This window comes from Grampus griseus (genome assembly GCF_964374135.1).
Source record: "Grampus griseus genome assembly, chromosome: 10".
NCBI lineage: Eukaryota > Metazoa > Chordata > Mammalia > Artiodactyla > Delphinidae > Grampus > Grampus griseus.
In genome coordinates, this window is record NC_139004.1 from 23,634,492 (window position 1) to 23,648,095 (window position 13,604).

The 13,604-nt window shown below is 54.4% G+C and overlaps 2 protein-coding genes across 4 annotated transcripts; one reads left to right on the plus strand and one right to left on the minus strand.

Annotated features, from left to right (window-relative positions):
- Positions 1-946: 946 nt before the first annotated feature.
- On the minus strand, positions 947-2,829 carry PRRT1 (proline rich transmembrane protein 1; the record flags this gene model as incomplete). Its single annotated transcript, XM_082664823.1, is given in 5 exon segments — positions 947-1,439; positions 1,617-1,802; positions 2,157-2,723; positions 2,726-2,761; positions 2,764-2,829. Coding segments are annotated over 5 exon segments (1,032 nt in total). The 3' UTR covers positions 947-1,262.
- Positions 2,830-5,411: 2,582 nt separating this feature from the next.
- PPT2 (palmitoyl-protein thioesterase 2) lies at positions 5,412-13,000 on the plus strand. Of its 3 annotated transcripts, none has more exons than XM_082662730.1 (9): positions 5,412-6,033; positions 6,541-6,731; positions 6,975-7,128; positions 7,593-7,688; positions 7,780-7,887; positions 8,688-8,771; positions 8,891-8,975; positions 12,013-12,067; positions 12,248-13,000. In XM_082662730.1, exons 1-9 carry the CDS (start codon positions 5,976-5,978, stop codon positions 12,389-12,391), a joined length of 975 nt encoding a protein of 324 aa, XP_082518856.1. In that variant the 5' UTR covers positions 5,412-5,975; the 3' UTR covers positions 12,392-13,000. The 3 variants fall into 3 exon arrangements, with proteins under 3 accessions (XP_082518856.1, XP_082518857.1, XP_082518858.1); XM_082662731.1 differs by having other exon boundaries at positions 5,412-5,619; XM_082662732.1 differs by lacking the exon at positions 5,412-6,033 and adding an exon at positions 6,047-6,207.
- Positions 13,001-13,604: the final 604 nt, after the last annotated feature.

Below are 13,604 nucleotides of genomic sequence, written 5' to 3' on the forward strand. Positions count from 1 at the left end.
CCTGACTTCCTGGAGTTCTGGGGATAGATCCCTGGGTCTGCTTGTAAATCTTCCCTCCTCTCCAAAGCCTTAAGCCCAGTCTGGTAAGGAGTGGAAAAGGTGTGCTGGGTAAAGAAATCCCTACCAAGGATGGATCTCAAGGTCTTCTCCAGTAGGATTCCCAAGGGAGGCCCCTTCCCCCCATATTTGTGTTTGTCTCTCTGGTGTCCTGGGAATCTGTCTCCTCTCACTTTTGTCTCTGTCAGTTTTCTTCCCCCACTTTCCCCATGCCCCAGAAGGGGAGATGAGGGGAGGTGAAAGGGGAAACCAAAAAAGCAGGGTCTTCGCAAGGCTGCAGTCTTCGGAGTTGCATGTGATAAATCCACTTAATCTATTTAATATTGTCTTTCAGAAATTCACACACACACTCACACACAGATCAGAACAAGGTGAGGACTACCGAGGGGATGGGGAGGGACCGGCTCCCTCCGGACACTGGAAGGTTTGTACCCTAGGTTCCCTTCTGCCCGACCGCCCAGGAGTTGGGATAGGAGGAAGGGAGTATTTACAGAGAACGGGGACGTAATCTTCATCCCAGGGTGAAGGTTCTGAAACCGGTAACCTCCCAAATCTCATTCCAAAAAAATCAAAAGTAGACAGAGGTTCCGGGATTAGCAAGAAAAGAGGCGGGGATGAGGTGGAGGAGAAACGGAACTGTACTCGCAAAAATGGGAGTGAGCGTGGGGGCGTGGCTACCCTGGGGCTCGGCTCTCGCGCCGGGCAAAGGGGAGGAGTCTGTCAGTAAGGGGGCGAGGCCTGGCGCCACAAACCCAATCACCGGACTGAATCACCCCGCAGGGAAGAAAAGAAGGCGGAGCCTGCCGACCTGGAGGCGGGGCTTTATCAGAGCCGGGGCGGAGCCTATACAGGAGGCGGGGCTTTAGGGACAAGTTTCCAGGCTGGGGAGCAGTGACCGAGGGAGTTCGGCCGGGGGCGCTGTATTTAGAGGGGTTGGGGGCCTGGAGCGACTGAGGGGCCTGGCATTTGGCCGGAATCCCAGGAAGCGGTGTCCCTGTTAGTGTGGGTTTTGGCGGGGTTCCTGAGGAACTGGATTCGGAGCGTGCCCGCAAGGCGAGAGTTTCTGTAGAGGCCTAGTTTAGGATGTAACCAAGTCCGGTGGCCCCAGAAGCGGGTGTGCAGGGCGCCCGCTGGATCCGCGGCTTGACGGCAAAACGCGCTTGGGAGGTCGAGGGGCGCAGAGTGGGGCCGGGCCGTAGGCGTCCTTACGGATCCCAATAGTTCTCGTGGTGCTGTGCAGCAATGATGATGACTACGGTGAGGATGGTACAGAGCACCATGGCTGCTATGCCCACGGCCAGGGAGATGAAGGAGAAGTTCCGGGCCTCTCGTGAAGCGATCTCGGCTGACACCATGTCTCCGCGGGCCAAGGCCGTGCGCACCTGCGGGGGAGGGTGGGGGAGAGCAGATCAGAGAGCTGCTACCTCGGTCGCACGCCTCAGTCTCCCTCTAAGGTGCTCCCCAAAACGTCCAGCACTCCATGGGATTAAGGAAGACCTAGTGAGCCCTCCTCTCCATACTCCGCCTCCATTCCCTCCCCCTCCCACCCCCCCACGCACCTGCACTGCCTTGAAGATGGCAATGATGCCCGTAGGCCAGAAGCAGCAGATGGTGGTCAGCACCGCGATGGGCATATAGTCATGGGGCGGGCGCCTCGGCTCCAGCAGGGCCAGCCCTGGGCCTTGGGGCGGCGGGGGAAGCGTGGAGGTTACTCCCGTTCCCCCCGGGGTCCCGCCGGCATAGGGCTGTGGAAGGAAGGTTGTGGGGAGAAGACGTCACTCTTACCCTCCTTGAGCCCACCAACTTTCCACGTCTGGCAGAGAAAGAGGGTTGTTTCCTTCTTTCAAACCTCCTCTGGACTTTTAGGCTGTTTCCCCTGCCAGGCCTTGATCTTTGACTCCAGCTGACCACCAGACCACTCCCTCCCCGCCTCGCCCCATTCCCAGGCTTTTCCTTAGTCTCTCCTCTCCCTTGGCCCCAGAACGCCGCTTGGTCCCCTGGCCCTGTTTCTCTATCCCACCAGCCCCTCAGTGTGTCCCCAATTCCAGGTCCTGTTCCATCCCCCCCTTCCCCCAGGCCCCTGTCCGCCCCGTACTCACCGCGCCCACCGGGTAGACTGGCACGTAGGCAGTGCAAGGCTGCAGCTGTAAGGGGTAACCAGGGGCTACGTAGCCCCCCAGTGACAGCGTGCCTACCGCTCCAGTGTGCGTGGGCACCACGAAGCCCGGGGCCTGGGCAGTGTGAGCGGGCGCCGGCGGGGGCGGGGCGGCGGCGGCGGGCGGCGGCGGGGGTAGTGGGCCCTCGAAGCGAGTCTCCTGCAGGTAAGGGTCGGGTGGCATGCGGGGCAAGGTAGCGCAGCCGGGTGGGGGTACCCCAGCGGCCGGGCCGGGCGGGACGTGATGCGGAGGCCTCGGCAAGGTGGCGGAGGACGAGGGACCGCGCAGAGCGGCGGCCCCGGAAGCCAGGCCCCCAGCCCCTAAGCGCGGGAGGGTGGCAGTGCCAGACTGGTGGTAGTGGTGGTGGTGGTGATGGTGCGAGGAAGGGGCTGTCTGTGGGGGCGGGGCGGGAGGTTCGGCCGGGGGCTGGGGGGCATTGTAGGGTGGTGGAGAGGTGTGAGGGACTGAGTCGGGGAGGCCTGGGGGCGGTGAGCAGAGGTGTGGGGAGAGATAAGACAGATGAGATAAGGAGGGGCAGGGGGAGACACAGAGGGTCAGGGATGGAGGAAGATAATGGGAGAGACAGAGAGGAGATGAGTGAGAAGCCATCTCTCATTCTTGGGGCAGCAGAGAGGTTGTATCTAGGCCATCAGCTCCCCCCCCCCGCCCCCGCTTTTCAATCTAGTTTTGAGGTCATAACTCTCTTCTGATCCTCTCCCTTCCTCAGCAATGGGCACACAGCTTTAACCTGCAGACCCAAATTCATATGCTCCTTGGCTTATGGCAGCCTTTGGGCTAGCCTATGCGAGCTGGTCCTGTGTGTGCACGTGTGTAGACATGCAACACTGTTAACATGTGCTCAGTTCAACAGTTGTATAAACACAGGTAGGATAACATGTTCCTCTCTGCCATTCCTTCAGTGGGGAGGGGGTGCCCTAGTCTCTTAGGGAGTCTCAGTACCACTTTTAGGACAGATTAAAGAAGGGTCCTCTGGATTTTACTCCCCTGGCAACCCCCATCTGATCATCTCTCCATATTTCCCCGTTGGATGTCTCCACGCGAGCCAGTGTCATCTGTCCATCTGTCACTTGCAATGATGCTATCCATGCAGTACCTGGCTGATGCTAAGTCACTCTTGTACTTCCCTCGCCCTCTCAACCTGCCCCCCTAACCCATGTTGTTGGCAAGGGACTGAGGCTGAGACTGGCAGGAGGAAAGGAAGAGAAGGGAGGGATATAAAAAGAGGAGGGGGGTTGGGGGTCGGGGTGTGGAGAGCTGGATACAGGGGGAATGAAACAGAACCAACCGCGAGGGAGGGGTAAGGGAGGGGGTGGGGGGGGGGAAGAGTCAGGAGACACTGGAGAGGGCTGGAGGTTTTGTTGTTGTTTTCTACCTGACTTTTCGGATGACATGCCTGCTGTCTCGCTGGGACAGGATCCGTGCAACCGGAGTCTGGAGTCAGGATCCCTGGCTCGCACCGGAGTCTGGGTGCGCAGATTGCGCAGCCGGCAGCAGCGCAGAGATGGAGAGATGAAGACTGTGGCGGCGGGGGGCGGAGGGAAAGCAGGGAGGGGGGGAGCTTAAAGGGACCGAGGCGAGGGAGGGGGAATCCTCCAGACGCATCCCCACTCGGTCTCCGCTTTTGGACTACGTCTCGCCTCCTCTCACCCCGGCATTCAAGCCCCCAGTTTGGGCTCCTTTGGAGTTGTCATGGAAACTGGGAGGCAAGCAAGACCAAGCAAGGCGGGTGGTACTAAGGGAAGGAAGGAGGGAGAAAGAACTCTCTAGAGTCTTCCCCTCCAAGACTGGCCGTAGTGATTATATTGTGGAGGCAGCGAACAGGCGCTCAGTGGATTCAATACCCCAGTTCCCTCTGGATCTTGTTCAACCCAGTCAGGCCTCCCCCTCCTCAGCTTCCCTCAGAGTCCCTGTAAGATCTCAGGATTTTCTCCCAAATCCTTGGCTCTTAGTTTTCCCCTCTGTAGGAGAGATGACTGTATGAGAGATGACGGTATGAGAGAGAACCGTAAAAACAAAACCAAAAACAAACAAACAACAAAACAAAACAAAATAGAGAGAGAGAAAAAACCGTGTGCAGAGTTGAGGCCGGCCATGACCTGAAAAGTTCCCAGGGTTATGACCTTGACCTGCCACCCTGGCCTGGGATGAATCGGGAGGTAAAGTGAGAGGCTCTGGTCTATAGCAGTTCAGAGGTAGGAGGCCTATGGTGTGTTGGGGGCTGGGGGTTGCAGTGTAGGGCGAAGAGGAAGCTTGGGGGATATATAGATACCTTTCCTCTCCAGGATGAAGGAGCTGAAGCCCGCTGGGAGGAGGGGACGGATCAACTGCTTATTGCTGGCAGCTCGGTTTGGGAACACGTGCTTGGTCCCCCTTCCCCCTTTTACTTATTGGGCTTCTTAGAGCTTCCAGGGCCCTCAGTGTTCAGATCCATTCCTGAAATCCCACCCACCCACCACCCCCGCCAAGACGCAGCGCCATTGCCTGAGTCGACCTGGGGGCACAGCGGTAACTGCAGTCTTTTTATTTTGCTTATTGTATCTTGGGAGCTTGTACGTGGGGATAGGGGGTGAAGATCAGCAGTCAGCCAAGATTGACCAGAGTTGGGCTTTTTGCAAAAACGTAACTGGGAGTCATTATTACCCATCCCACCCTCCCCCTTTAGACTAGTACTTCCCGGCCCCCGTCTGAGGCAGTCGCTCTCCGGAGCTCTGTCCTTCCCCTCTGACTCCAGGCAGAAACTACAGAGTTGTAAGAGAGGCGCTTGCCAGGGCGATTCCCAGGCCCCAGAGATTTAGATCACAGCCCCATACCGCTCACTTGGCTTCTAAGGCGTTCGCGTTCGCGTGAGCCCCGAACCCTCTACCGCCACCCCATCCTCTACACAGCTCGGGGCGCAAGTTGGTTTTATTGGGAGAGACTTAGACTGGCAAAGACCTTGTGAATAGAGAGAGGAATTCAGAGAAGTTGCGATTTTTTTAAAAAAAAAATCAAGGGAAACGTCTTTAAATGCTAAGTAAAAGCCCTAACCCGGGCACCTGGGTATCGGTAGGGGTCACAGGTGGAGAGGTGCGGGACGCCTGGAGTTCAGAAGTCCAGACCGAGTGGGAAGGTCTGAGTAAGGAGCCGCCCACAAGGAGCTCCAAGTTCAGGGCGGGGCTGTGGAGTCGCTCTGGTGGAAAGACTCATCCGAAAGCAAACGAGCCTGAGTCAGCGCTGCCCTAGGGTCCCTCCGCCCCTGGGGGGCGGGGGTGGTGTCACAGATGGGCCCCGGAGTAGAGTAGGGCAGAAGAAACTGGGCCAAGCTGCACTTTTACCTCGAGGGGCCTCGAGGGCTCTCCGTGTCTCTGGAAACAAGGGCACTACAAGCACTTCAGGATGAAGAGTTGTAAGACGCAGATCCGGCGCGGGCGGGAGGGAAGGGGTTAGGAGTAGGGTCCGCCTGGGCTACCTTCAGCCCTCATCAGACGGACGGCGAACTGCGAAGGACTACCTTTCCCCAGTCTGTTCTCCCAGCGCCTCCCTGGGGAAAGAGAACTAAACTCCGTGTTCCTTTGCGGAGCCGGACGCCTGAATTGGGAATTAGGGCGAATCAAGGCCGGGAAATGGGACCCTTGGGTCGCTGCTGCCGCAGGGACTGAAGAGGCAGTCTCTCAATTCCCAGGACATGTTTGCTGCTTCTGCCTCTCCCCGCCGGTCTAAGTGGATCGCTCCACCTATTTCCTCCCCCGCTCTTTCGGCGCAATGGATTGTTCCATTGCCCCTCCAGTCTCGGGCCTGCGTTGCGGGGGACACTGGCACGGTTGGTAGGGAAAGCCCCGGACGTGACGGCTGAGTGCGACCCTGAGCAGCCTCCCCTCTCCCATCCGTCATTCCCCTGCGCGCGTTCTCCTTACACCCTTCCCCTCCCCCACGTGGGTTCCAAGCTGCAGGGAAGTAAACAGCGGGCAGAGCGAGGCTCACGGACCCAGGCCAGGTGGGCCTTTGCACTCTCCAGGGGTCCTGCGCTGCTGCTCAGGGGTCTTTCTTGCAAAACCCCCGTCTTGCCTGGCTGGGATGATGCATTAGGAAGATGCTGGCCTGGGGACAGAGTCCCCGCTGAGTTAGGGGCGGGGCTTGGGTGAGCGTCAGTGCGTTTACAATGCGGTTGGGGGCGGTGTTCGTGGGGAGAGGACTAGAGTAAAAGTAGGATATTTTGTGACAAGGACCTGGTGTGGGAACGGGCAGGGGAGGCTTGATTGCCGACGTCTGTTCGGAAGGCAGGGGGTGTTGTCATCTCTCTCACAGGCCCTCATCGCCCCCTTCTCAGGCGGGAGCATGCTGGGGCTCCCGGGGCTGCGGCTCCCCCCGGCGGGGTTCCTGCTCCTGTTGCCGTTCCTGCTGCTGCTGCTGCCCGCAACCCCCGCGCCCCATCGGGCTTCCTACAAGCCGGTCATCGTGGTGCATGGGCTCTTTGACAGCTCGTACAGCTTCCGCCACCTGCTGGAATACATCAACGAGGTCTGGCAGGGGACCTCCGGTTGTGGGGCGTTGGTGGCGTCTACAGAGGCTGGGGAAGGAGAATGGGGAATTGAATGCTGGGCCTGCCAACTTCCTCGGGGAGCTGGTGCTGGCGTGGGGAAAGTCTGGGGACGAGATCCTTGGTTCTAGCAGGGCACAATAGGCATGTGGGCGCTGGCCAGGGGTCGGTGTGGAGGGGCTTCATCGTCCATCCCCGGTTGGGGCATTGCCCCCTTCCCACAGACACACCCTGGGACTGTGGTGACAGTGCTCGATCTCTTCGATGGGAGAGAGAGTTTGCGGCCCCTGTGGGAACAGGTGCAAGGGTTCCGAGAGGCTGTGGCCCCCATCATGGCAAAGGCCCCTCAAGGGGTGCATCTCATCTGCTACTCGCAGGGTAGGCACCGTCTCCCACCCCAGCTCCTAAGCCCTATCTGAGGCTTGATCCTTATCTGAGGGACACTGCCTAGTGTTCCCTTTTTTGAGCCACATTGCTTCAGCCAGAGCCCTGATACTTGAGCCCTCCTTTTCTGACTTCCCTCAGTACCTGGGTCTTATCTCTGTGTGTGTCCTGAGTGGGAGGGAGGCTCCCTGCACTTCTGCCCCTTTCTTTGCCCATTACCCATGGTTCTTGGACATAAAAGGTAGTGGGACAGTAAAAAGCACCCTACAGTTAGTCGGGACGCCCAGTGTCGAATTCTGGCTCTGTCACTTACATGACGTGGATGTTTCGACACGGTGTGTGCCTTCTCTGGGCTTCAGTTTCCTTTAGGTACACTGTGTGTGTGTGGGGTGCGGACGGGGGGCAGTGTTGGCCCGGCTGTCCCTAAGTGCCTGCCCAATGTGGTGTTCCGCCTGCAGGGGGCCTGGTATGCCGGGCACTGCTCTCTGTGATGGATGACCACAATGTGGATTCTTTCATCTCTCTCTCCTCTCCACAGATGGGACAGTATGGAGGTGAGTGGGCACTGTGGGCTCCATGGGGGGGGGGCCCTGAGTCTTGAGGACACAAGTTTGGAACCACCTGGCACTGCTGTTCTCTTGCCAGACACGGACTATTTGAAGTGGCTGTTCCCCACCTCCATGAGGTCCAACCTCTACCGCATCTGCTATAGCCCCTGGGGCCAGGAATTCTCCATCTGTAACTACTGGCATGGTGAGTAGGACATGCCAAACTGGGGCCTCCATGGAAAGGGCATCCTGGAGGATAGGGCCTGCTGCTCCCACCTCTACCATAACCAACAGCAATGATAACGATAACTTAACAGTTATTGAGCACTTACTATGTGAACAGACACTGTTCAAAATGCTTTATGTGTATCACCTTATTTGCCTTAGAGAGCATAGCCTGCTGCAGGGGTCGGCCGACTGTATCCTTAAAGGGCAAGATAGTAAATATTTTGAGCTTTGCAGGCCGTAGTCTCTGTCACAACCACTCAGTTCTGCCACAGTCATGTGAAAGCAGCCATATATCTTATGTAAATGAATGAGTGTGTCTGTGTTGGCAATAAAATTTATTTACAGAAACAAGCAGTGAACTGGATTTGGCTAATGAGTCATAGTTTGCAAACGCCTGGTGTAGTTTTTAAGACCATGGATGCTGCTGGGTCCAGACTGCTTGGGTTTGAAGCCTGGCCCTGCGGCATGACTTTGGGCAAGTTACTCAACCTTCCTGTGACTCAATTTTCCTCATCTGTATAATGATATAGTACATACCTTATAGGGTGGTTATGAGGATTAAATAAATTAATGAATGTAATGTACTTTGAACAGTATCTGGCTCATAGCAGGTGTTAGAAAAAGGTGTTTGCTATTATGTTTACAATTATCGTGGCTACTATTATATTACTATTCACCTTGTCTATTACTTTAGCCTCCAGATTGGTCTTCCAGCCTCTGGTCTTGCCTCTTCTCCCTGCTTCTCTGACAACCTTTCTAACTGCTGTTTGTACCCAGACCCCCACCATGATGACTTGTACCTCAATGCCAGCAGCTTCCTCGCCCTGATCAATGGGGAAAGAGACCATCCCAATGCTACTGGTAAGACCCCAGGCTCCTACCCTGGTCCCATTTTCTGCTTCTCTGACCCGCCGTGTTCCCCTCTCCAACCTGGCCTGACCCCTGTGACTGACTCAGGCTCTCTTCTTCCCACTCTGCAGCTTGGCGGAAGAACTTTCTTCGTGTGGGCCGCCTGGTGCTGATTGGGGGCCCTGATGATGGTGTCATTACCCCCTGGCAGTCCAGGTAATAAGGGACTGTGTGGCCTGAAGATTGGCTAAGGACACTCCAGCCCCCACCAATCTTTATCTCATTTCTAAAACTGGCCTGCTGCTTCCACTGGGTAATACCCCTACCCTCCACTCATCTTGTCATCCAAGACCAAAACCTGGGAGTCATCTCCTAGCCTCTTATATGTAGCCAGTCACTAAGCCCCGCTGACTCTACTAGGTAGAGTCTGCTTGTTCTCCATCCCTACCAACCCCCCTTTGTAAAAACTTTTAACTTTGAAATATTTACAGATTTGTAGGAAGCTGCAAAGATAGTTTAGAGAGGTCCTGTGTATCCATCACCAAGTTCCCCTCAATGGTTGCATCCTATGTAACTACAGCACAGTATCACAACCAGGAATATGACATTGGTACGTGTGTATAGCTCCACATGCCATGTAATCACATTTCCTACCACCTCTTTTACTTACCTGGACTACTGTAATAGCCTCCAGCTCATCCCCTCTATCCTATTCCTCAGGAAAATTCATGGCTTCACGGCACTCTGTGCCTGCCTTTGATCATCATGAGTGATCTGAAATGTCACCTGATCTACTTTAGTCACTCAACAAATACTCTGTGTGCCTAGGCACTGTTCTGGGTCCTGGGGATGCAGTAGTAAATGAAAGAGAAGTCCATGGTGTTATGTAGCTTACATTCTTGTGGGGGAGACAGATAATAAATGTAAATCTATATGCCAAGTGGTGATAAAATAAGGCAGGGGAAGGGACTAGAGGATGGCCACGGCCTATATTAGCTGATGGCCAGAGAAGTCCTTCTGGAAGAGTTGCCATTTGAGCAGAGACTGAAGGAAGTGAGGGAAAGAGTTGTGCATCAAACTGGGGGAAGCATCAAACAACCCAGGGGACAGGAGTAGCACCTGCAAAGGCCCTGGGGCAGGTCTGAGGAATAAGGAGGTCCATGTGGCTAGAGTGCAGGGAGCTATGGAGAGGGTGGGAGAGGAGGTGAAAGAGGTAGCAGGGAGCCAGTTACAGAGAGCCTTTGTGGGGCACAGTAAGCACCCCCCCTTTTTTCCTGAAATATACACAACATAAAATGTTACCATTTTTAAGTGTATAGTTCGGTGGCGTCAAGTCCATTCACATTCTTGTGTAAGCATCACCACTATTTATCTCCAGAACCTTTTTTTCCTTCCCAAATTGCAACCCCATACCCTTTAAAGAACGGCAACTCCCTCATCCCTGCCCCTCCCTGGCCCCTGGCAACCATGGCCCTTGCTTTTTGAAAATTCTGAGTGAGAGGAACACGTTGGAAGGTTTTAAGTGAATGAGTGACATGCCTTATAATAGTTAGAGGTGGGATTTATTTTTTATCTCATTTCAAACAATCCTGTGAAGGTAAGAATGGCTCAAGGTTATATAGCACCTTTTATGTCCCAAAGCATTATTCCAAGTACTTTTCAAATAAAGCTCATTTAATTCTCACAACAACCCTATAGGGTAATTACTACTATCCTCTTTTGACATATAAGGAAACTTAAGTACAAAGAGATTAAATAACCTGCCTACATTCATAGAGTTAGTTAAGTGGTGAAGTCAGGCTGTCTGACTTAAGGACAATGTTTTCTTCTTTCTTTTTTTTTTTTTTTCTGGTATGCGGGCCTCTCACTGCTGTGGCCTCTCCCATTGCGGAGCACAGGCTCCGGACGTGCAGGCTCAGCGGCCATGGCTCACGGGCCCAGCCGCTCCGCGGCATGTGGGATCTTCCCGGACCGGGGCACGAACTCGTGTCCCCTGCATCGGCAGGCGGACTTCCAACCACTGCGCCACCAGGGAAGCCCAACCACAATGTTTTGCTTCCTCTCTACAAAGGAGGTATTCTTATACCGGGCCAAGAATATAAGCAACATGATCAACCACACACAGTGGGGAGTGTGTGGCAGAGCTGGAGTTTAAAATCCAGGTCTTTGTGCCCCTACTGCTTTCCAGCCCTTCAACAAGGCCTCCAGGCCTCCAACCCAGCACCCCCCGCACCCAGCTGTGCCTTACCTCTGTGCTGCTCTTGCTGTTGCATTTGCCTGGGACAGCCTTCCTTAGTCCAGGGTAATCGCTGGGAAGCCTTTGTTGATGCTCTAAAACTAGGGTAGTAGCCCCTCCTCTTTGCTCCCATAGCCCATGCTGGCATTTGTTCAGTTATTTATGGCCTGTGTCCACTCAGTGCCCATGCCAGTTAAATATTCTTAACTAAAAAAAATTTAAGAACTTTTTATTTTGAAATAATTTCATACTCAAGAAATTACCAAAGTAGTACAAAGCAATCTTGTATACTCTTCACCTAGGTTTCCCAAATGTTAACATCTTACCGAGTTTACCTTAGCATCCTCTCTCTCTCCCTCCCTCTCTCTCTCTCTCCATATATATATATACACACATATATATATATGTACGGAGTATGTGTGTGAACCATTTGAGAGCAGGTTGCATGATATCTCTTCACCCTTGAAAACTTCAGTATGTCAGTGTCTATTTTCTATGTACAGGACATTCTTTTACATATCCACAATAATGATCAAAATCAGGAAATTAACATTGATACAGTACTCTGTAGACCTTATTCAAATTTTCCCAATTGTCCTTACAGAAAAAAATCCAGTGCAAGATCCAACCCAGGATCCTGTGTTGCATTTAGTTGTCATGTCTCTTTAGTCCCTTTTAATCTGGAATACTTTCTTGGTCTTTGTACACGACGTTGATATTTTTGAAGCGTATGAGCCAGCTGTTTTATAGAACGTCCCTCAGTTTGGATTTGTTGGCTATTTCCTCATGATTAGATTCAGATTGTGCATTTTTGATGGGAATTCTGCAGAAGTGATGCTGTACCCTCAGTGCATCACCTCATGAGGTACATGATACCCAGTTAAATATTGGTATTTTGAGTGTCCTCCTTGCTGCTTGTGTCCTCAACAGGCCATGAGTTCCTGAAGGACCCTAGCCCACCTTGATTTTCTCCAGCTCTCCTGATAACCTCCCCCTTACCCCCCAATCTTTTTGTAGCTTCTTTGGTTTCTATGATGCAAATGAGACGGTCTTGGAGATGGAGGAGCAACTGGTGAGTTCGTTGGAATTACCTTCCCTTTCTGCACGCACTGTCCCAGCTGTCTGTGGCTCTCTCTGCCACTGACATGGGAGTTGAAAGGTTCACCCTGTGGGGAGGGGGTCTGGGACACCAGCAGGAACTTACTTTGTCCTCCCTATGTCTTTCTTCCATGCCCCTTTGCCCACCTTGAAGGTTTATCTGCGGGATTCTTTTGGGTTGAAGACTCTCCTGGCTCGGGGGGCCATAGTGAGGTGTCCAATGGCTGGGATCTCCCACACGGCCTGGCACTCCAACCGTACCCTTTATGAGACCTGCATTGAACCTTGGCTCTCCTGAGGGATCCCTCAGGAACTCCCCAGCCCAGAGACCAAGTGGTAGCCTTGGATGTCAGGCCTTGGTGTGCCCGTGACCACCTCATCGCTCTCCCACCAACCAGGGCTCCCAGGGCCCCTTCCTCCGCTCTTCTGTGAAAGGCAAATCCTGGTTTCCGCCATCTCGTGTCCTCTCGTTTGGGGCTCGCTGCAAGCTCCCCCACCCTCTTAAGGCCAAGCTTGGGAAGTGAGAAGCCAGGTTTACTCGTGGCTGCTCCTCGACTCTGGCCGGAGGCGCAGAATCCAGCTCCTGCCCACCACAGGGGTCTCCTTCCAGGCCACTCAGGACATTTTTAGCTTCTGTCTTCCCCATGTTCCCTGTTCGTCTGAACTCCCCTGTTGTGAGCCCTCCCAACCCCCAGGAAGGACCACCCATGAGAGTGGGGTTCTGAGGCTCCCCTATGGGGACATTTCCATTCTTGAAGTGTCAGTGTTGGGGAATATCTGTGGCCCGTGAGGCCCATCTCAGGTTTGGGGATCCCCCAGTCCCTATGTTCAGTATTGGGGTGCCCTTGGGGAGCCCAGTTTCTTTGAGGCTCCAGCCCCTCTTTTAGCTACCCTTGAATGGGTGTTACCCCTGTATTTATGGAAATAAAGTTCCATTTACTCAGTTTGGCTTGACTCATTTCCAGGTGAGGGAGACCTGGCTCCCCAGGGAGGGTGGGGATGGAGAGCCTGAGGCCCGGGTGCCCGGATGCCTGGTCTGGGGTGGGACCCCCTTGGTGTTTCCGCTCTCTCAATGCCCATTCTGTGTGGGTTCCTGATTCTCTGCGGGTTCTTTCCTGCTGAGGACAATTCTCTTCCTGTCCCAGCCTGTGATTGGGGGGCTGAGCCCAGGGCTCTAGTGGTTTGGGCCCCAGCCTCATGGGTGGAATGCGCCAGCCAGCCCCCAGGCTAGACGAGGGGGCTAAGGGTCAGGGTAGGCATTTGTTGTGCCCCTTTTTGACCTTTGTAGGCCAGAGCTGGGTGAGGGGCTGGACAATGAGCCTCCTCTTCCTGAAAGAAGGAATCTTGGTGGAGACAATAAGGCCCTGTCTGCTCTGGCATGGGGGGCGGTGGCTGACTCAACTTTGCATACCCCCCACCAGGCCCTAACAAATGTCATCAAGAAATGGGGGCAATTTTCCCTTTACCGCCCTGGGCAGTCCCCACCGCACCCTTCTTTCTTTTCTCATCTG

Bases quoted from the DNA above. Each gene is read 5' to 3' on its own strand.
- PPT2 (XM_082662730.1), top strand. From the start codon at position 5,976: ATGGATTGTTCCATTGCCCCTCCAGTCTCGGGCCTGCGTTGCGGGGGA. The intron at 8,772-8,890 runs GTAAGACCCCAG...CCCACTCTGCAG, and splicing joins AGACCATCCCAATGCTACTG to CTTGGCGGAAGAACTTTCTT. The intron at 12,068-12,247 runs GTGAGTTCGTTG...CCCACCTTGAAG, and splicing joins TGGAGATGGAGGAGCAACTG to GTTTATCTGCGGGATTCTTT.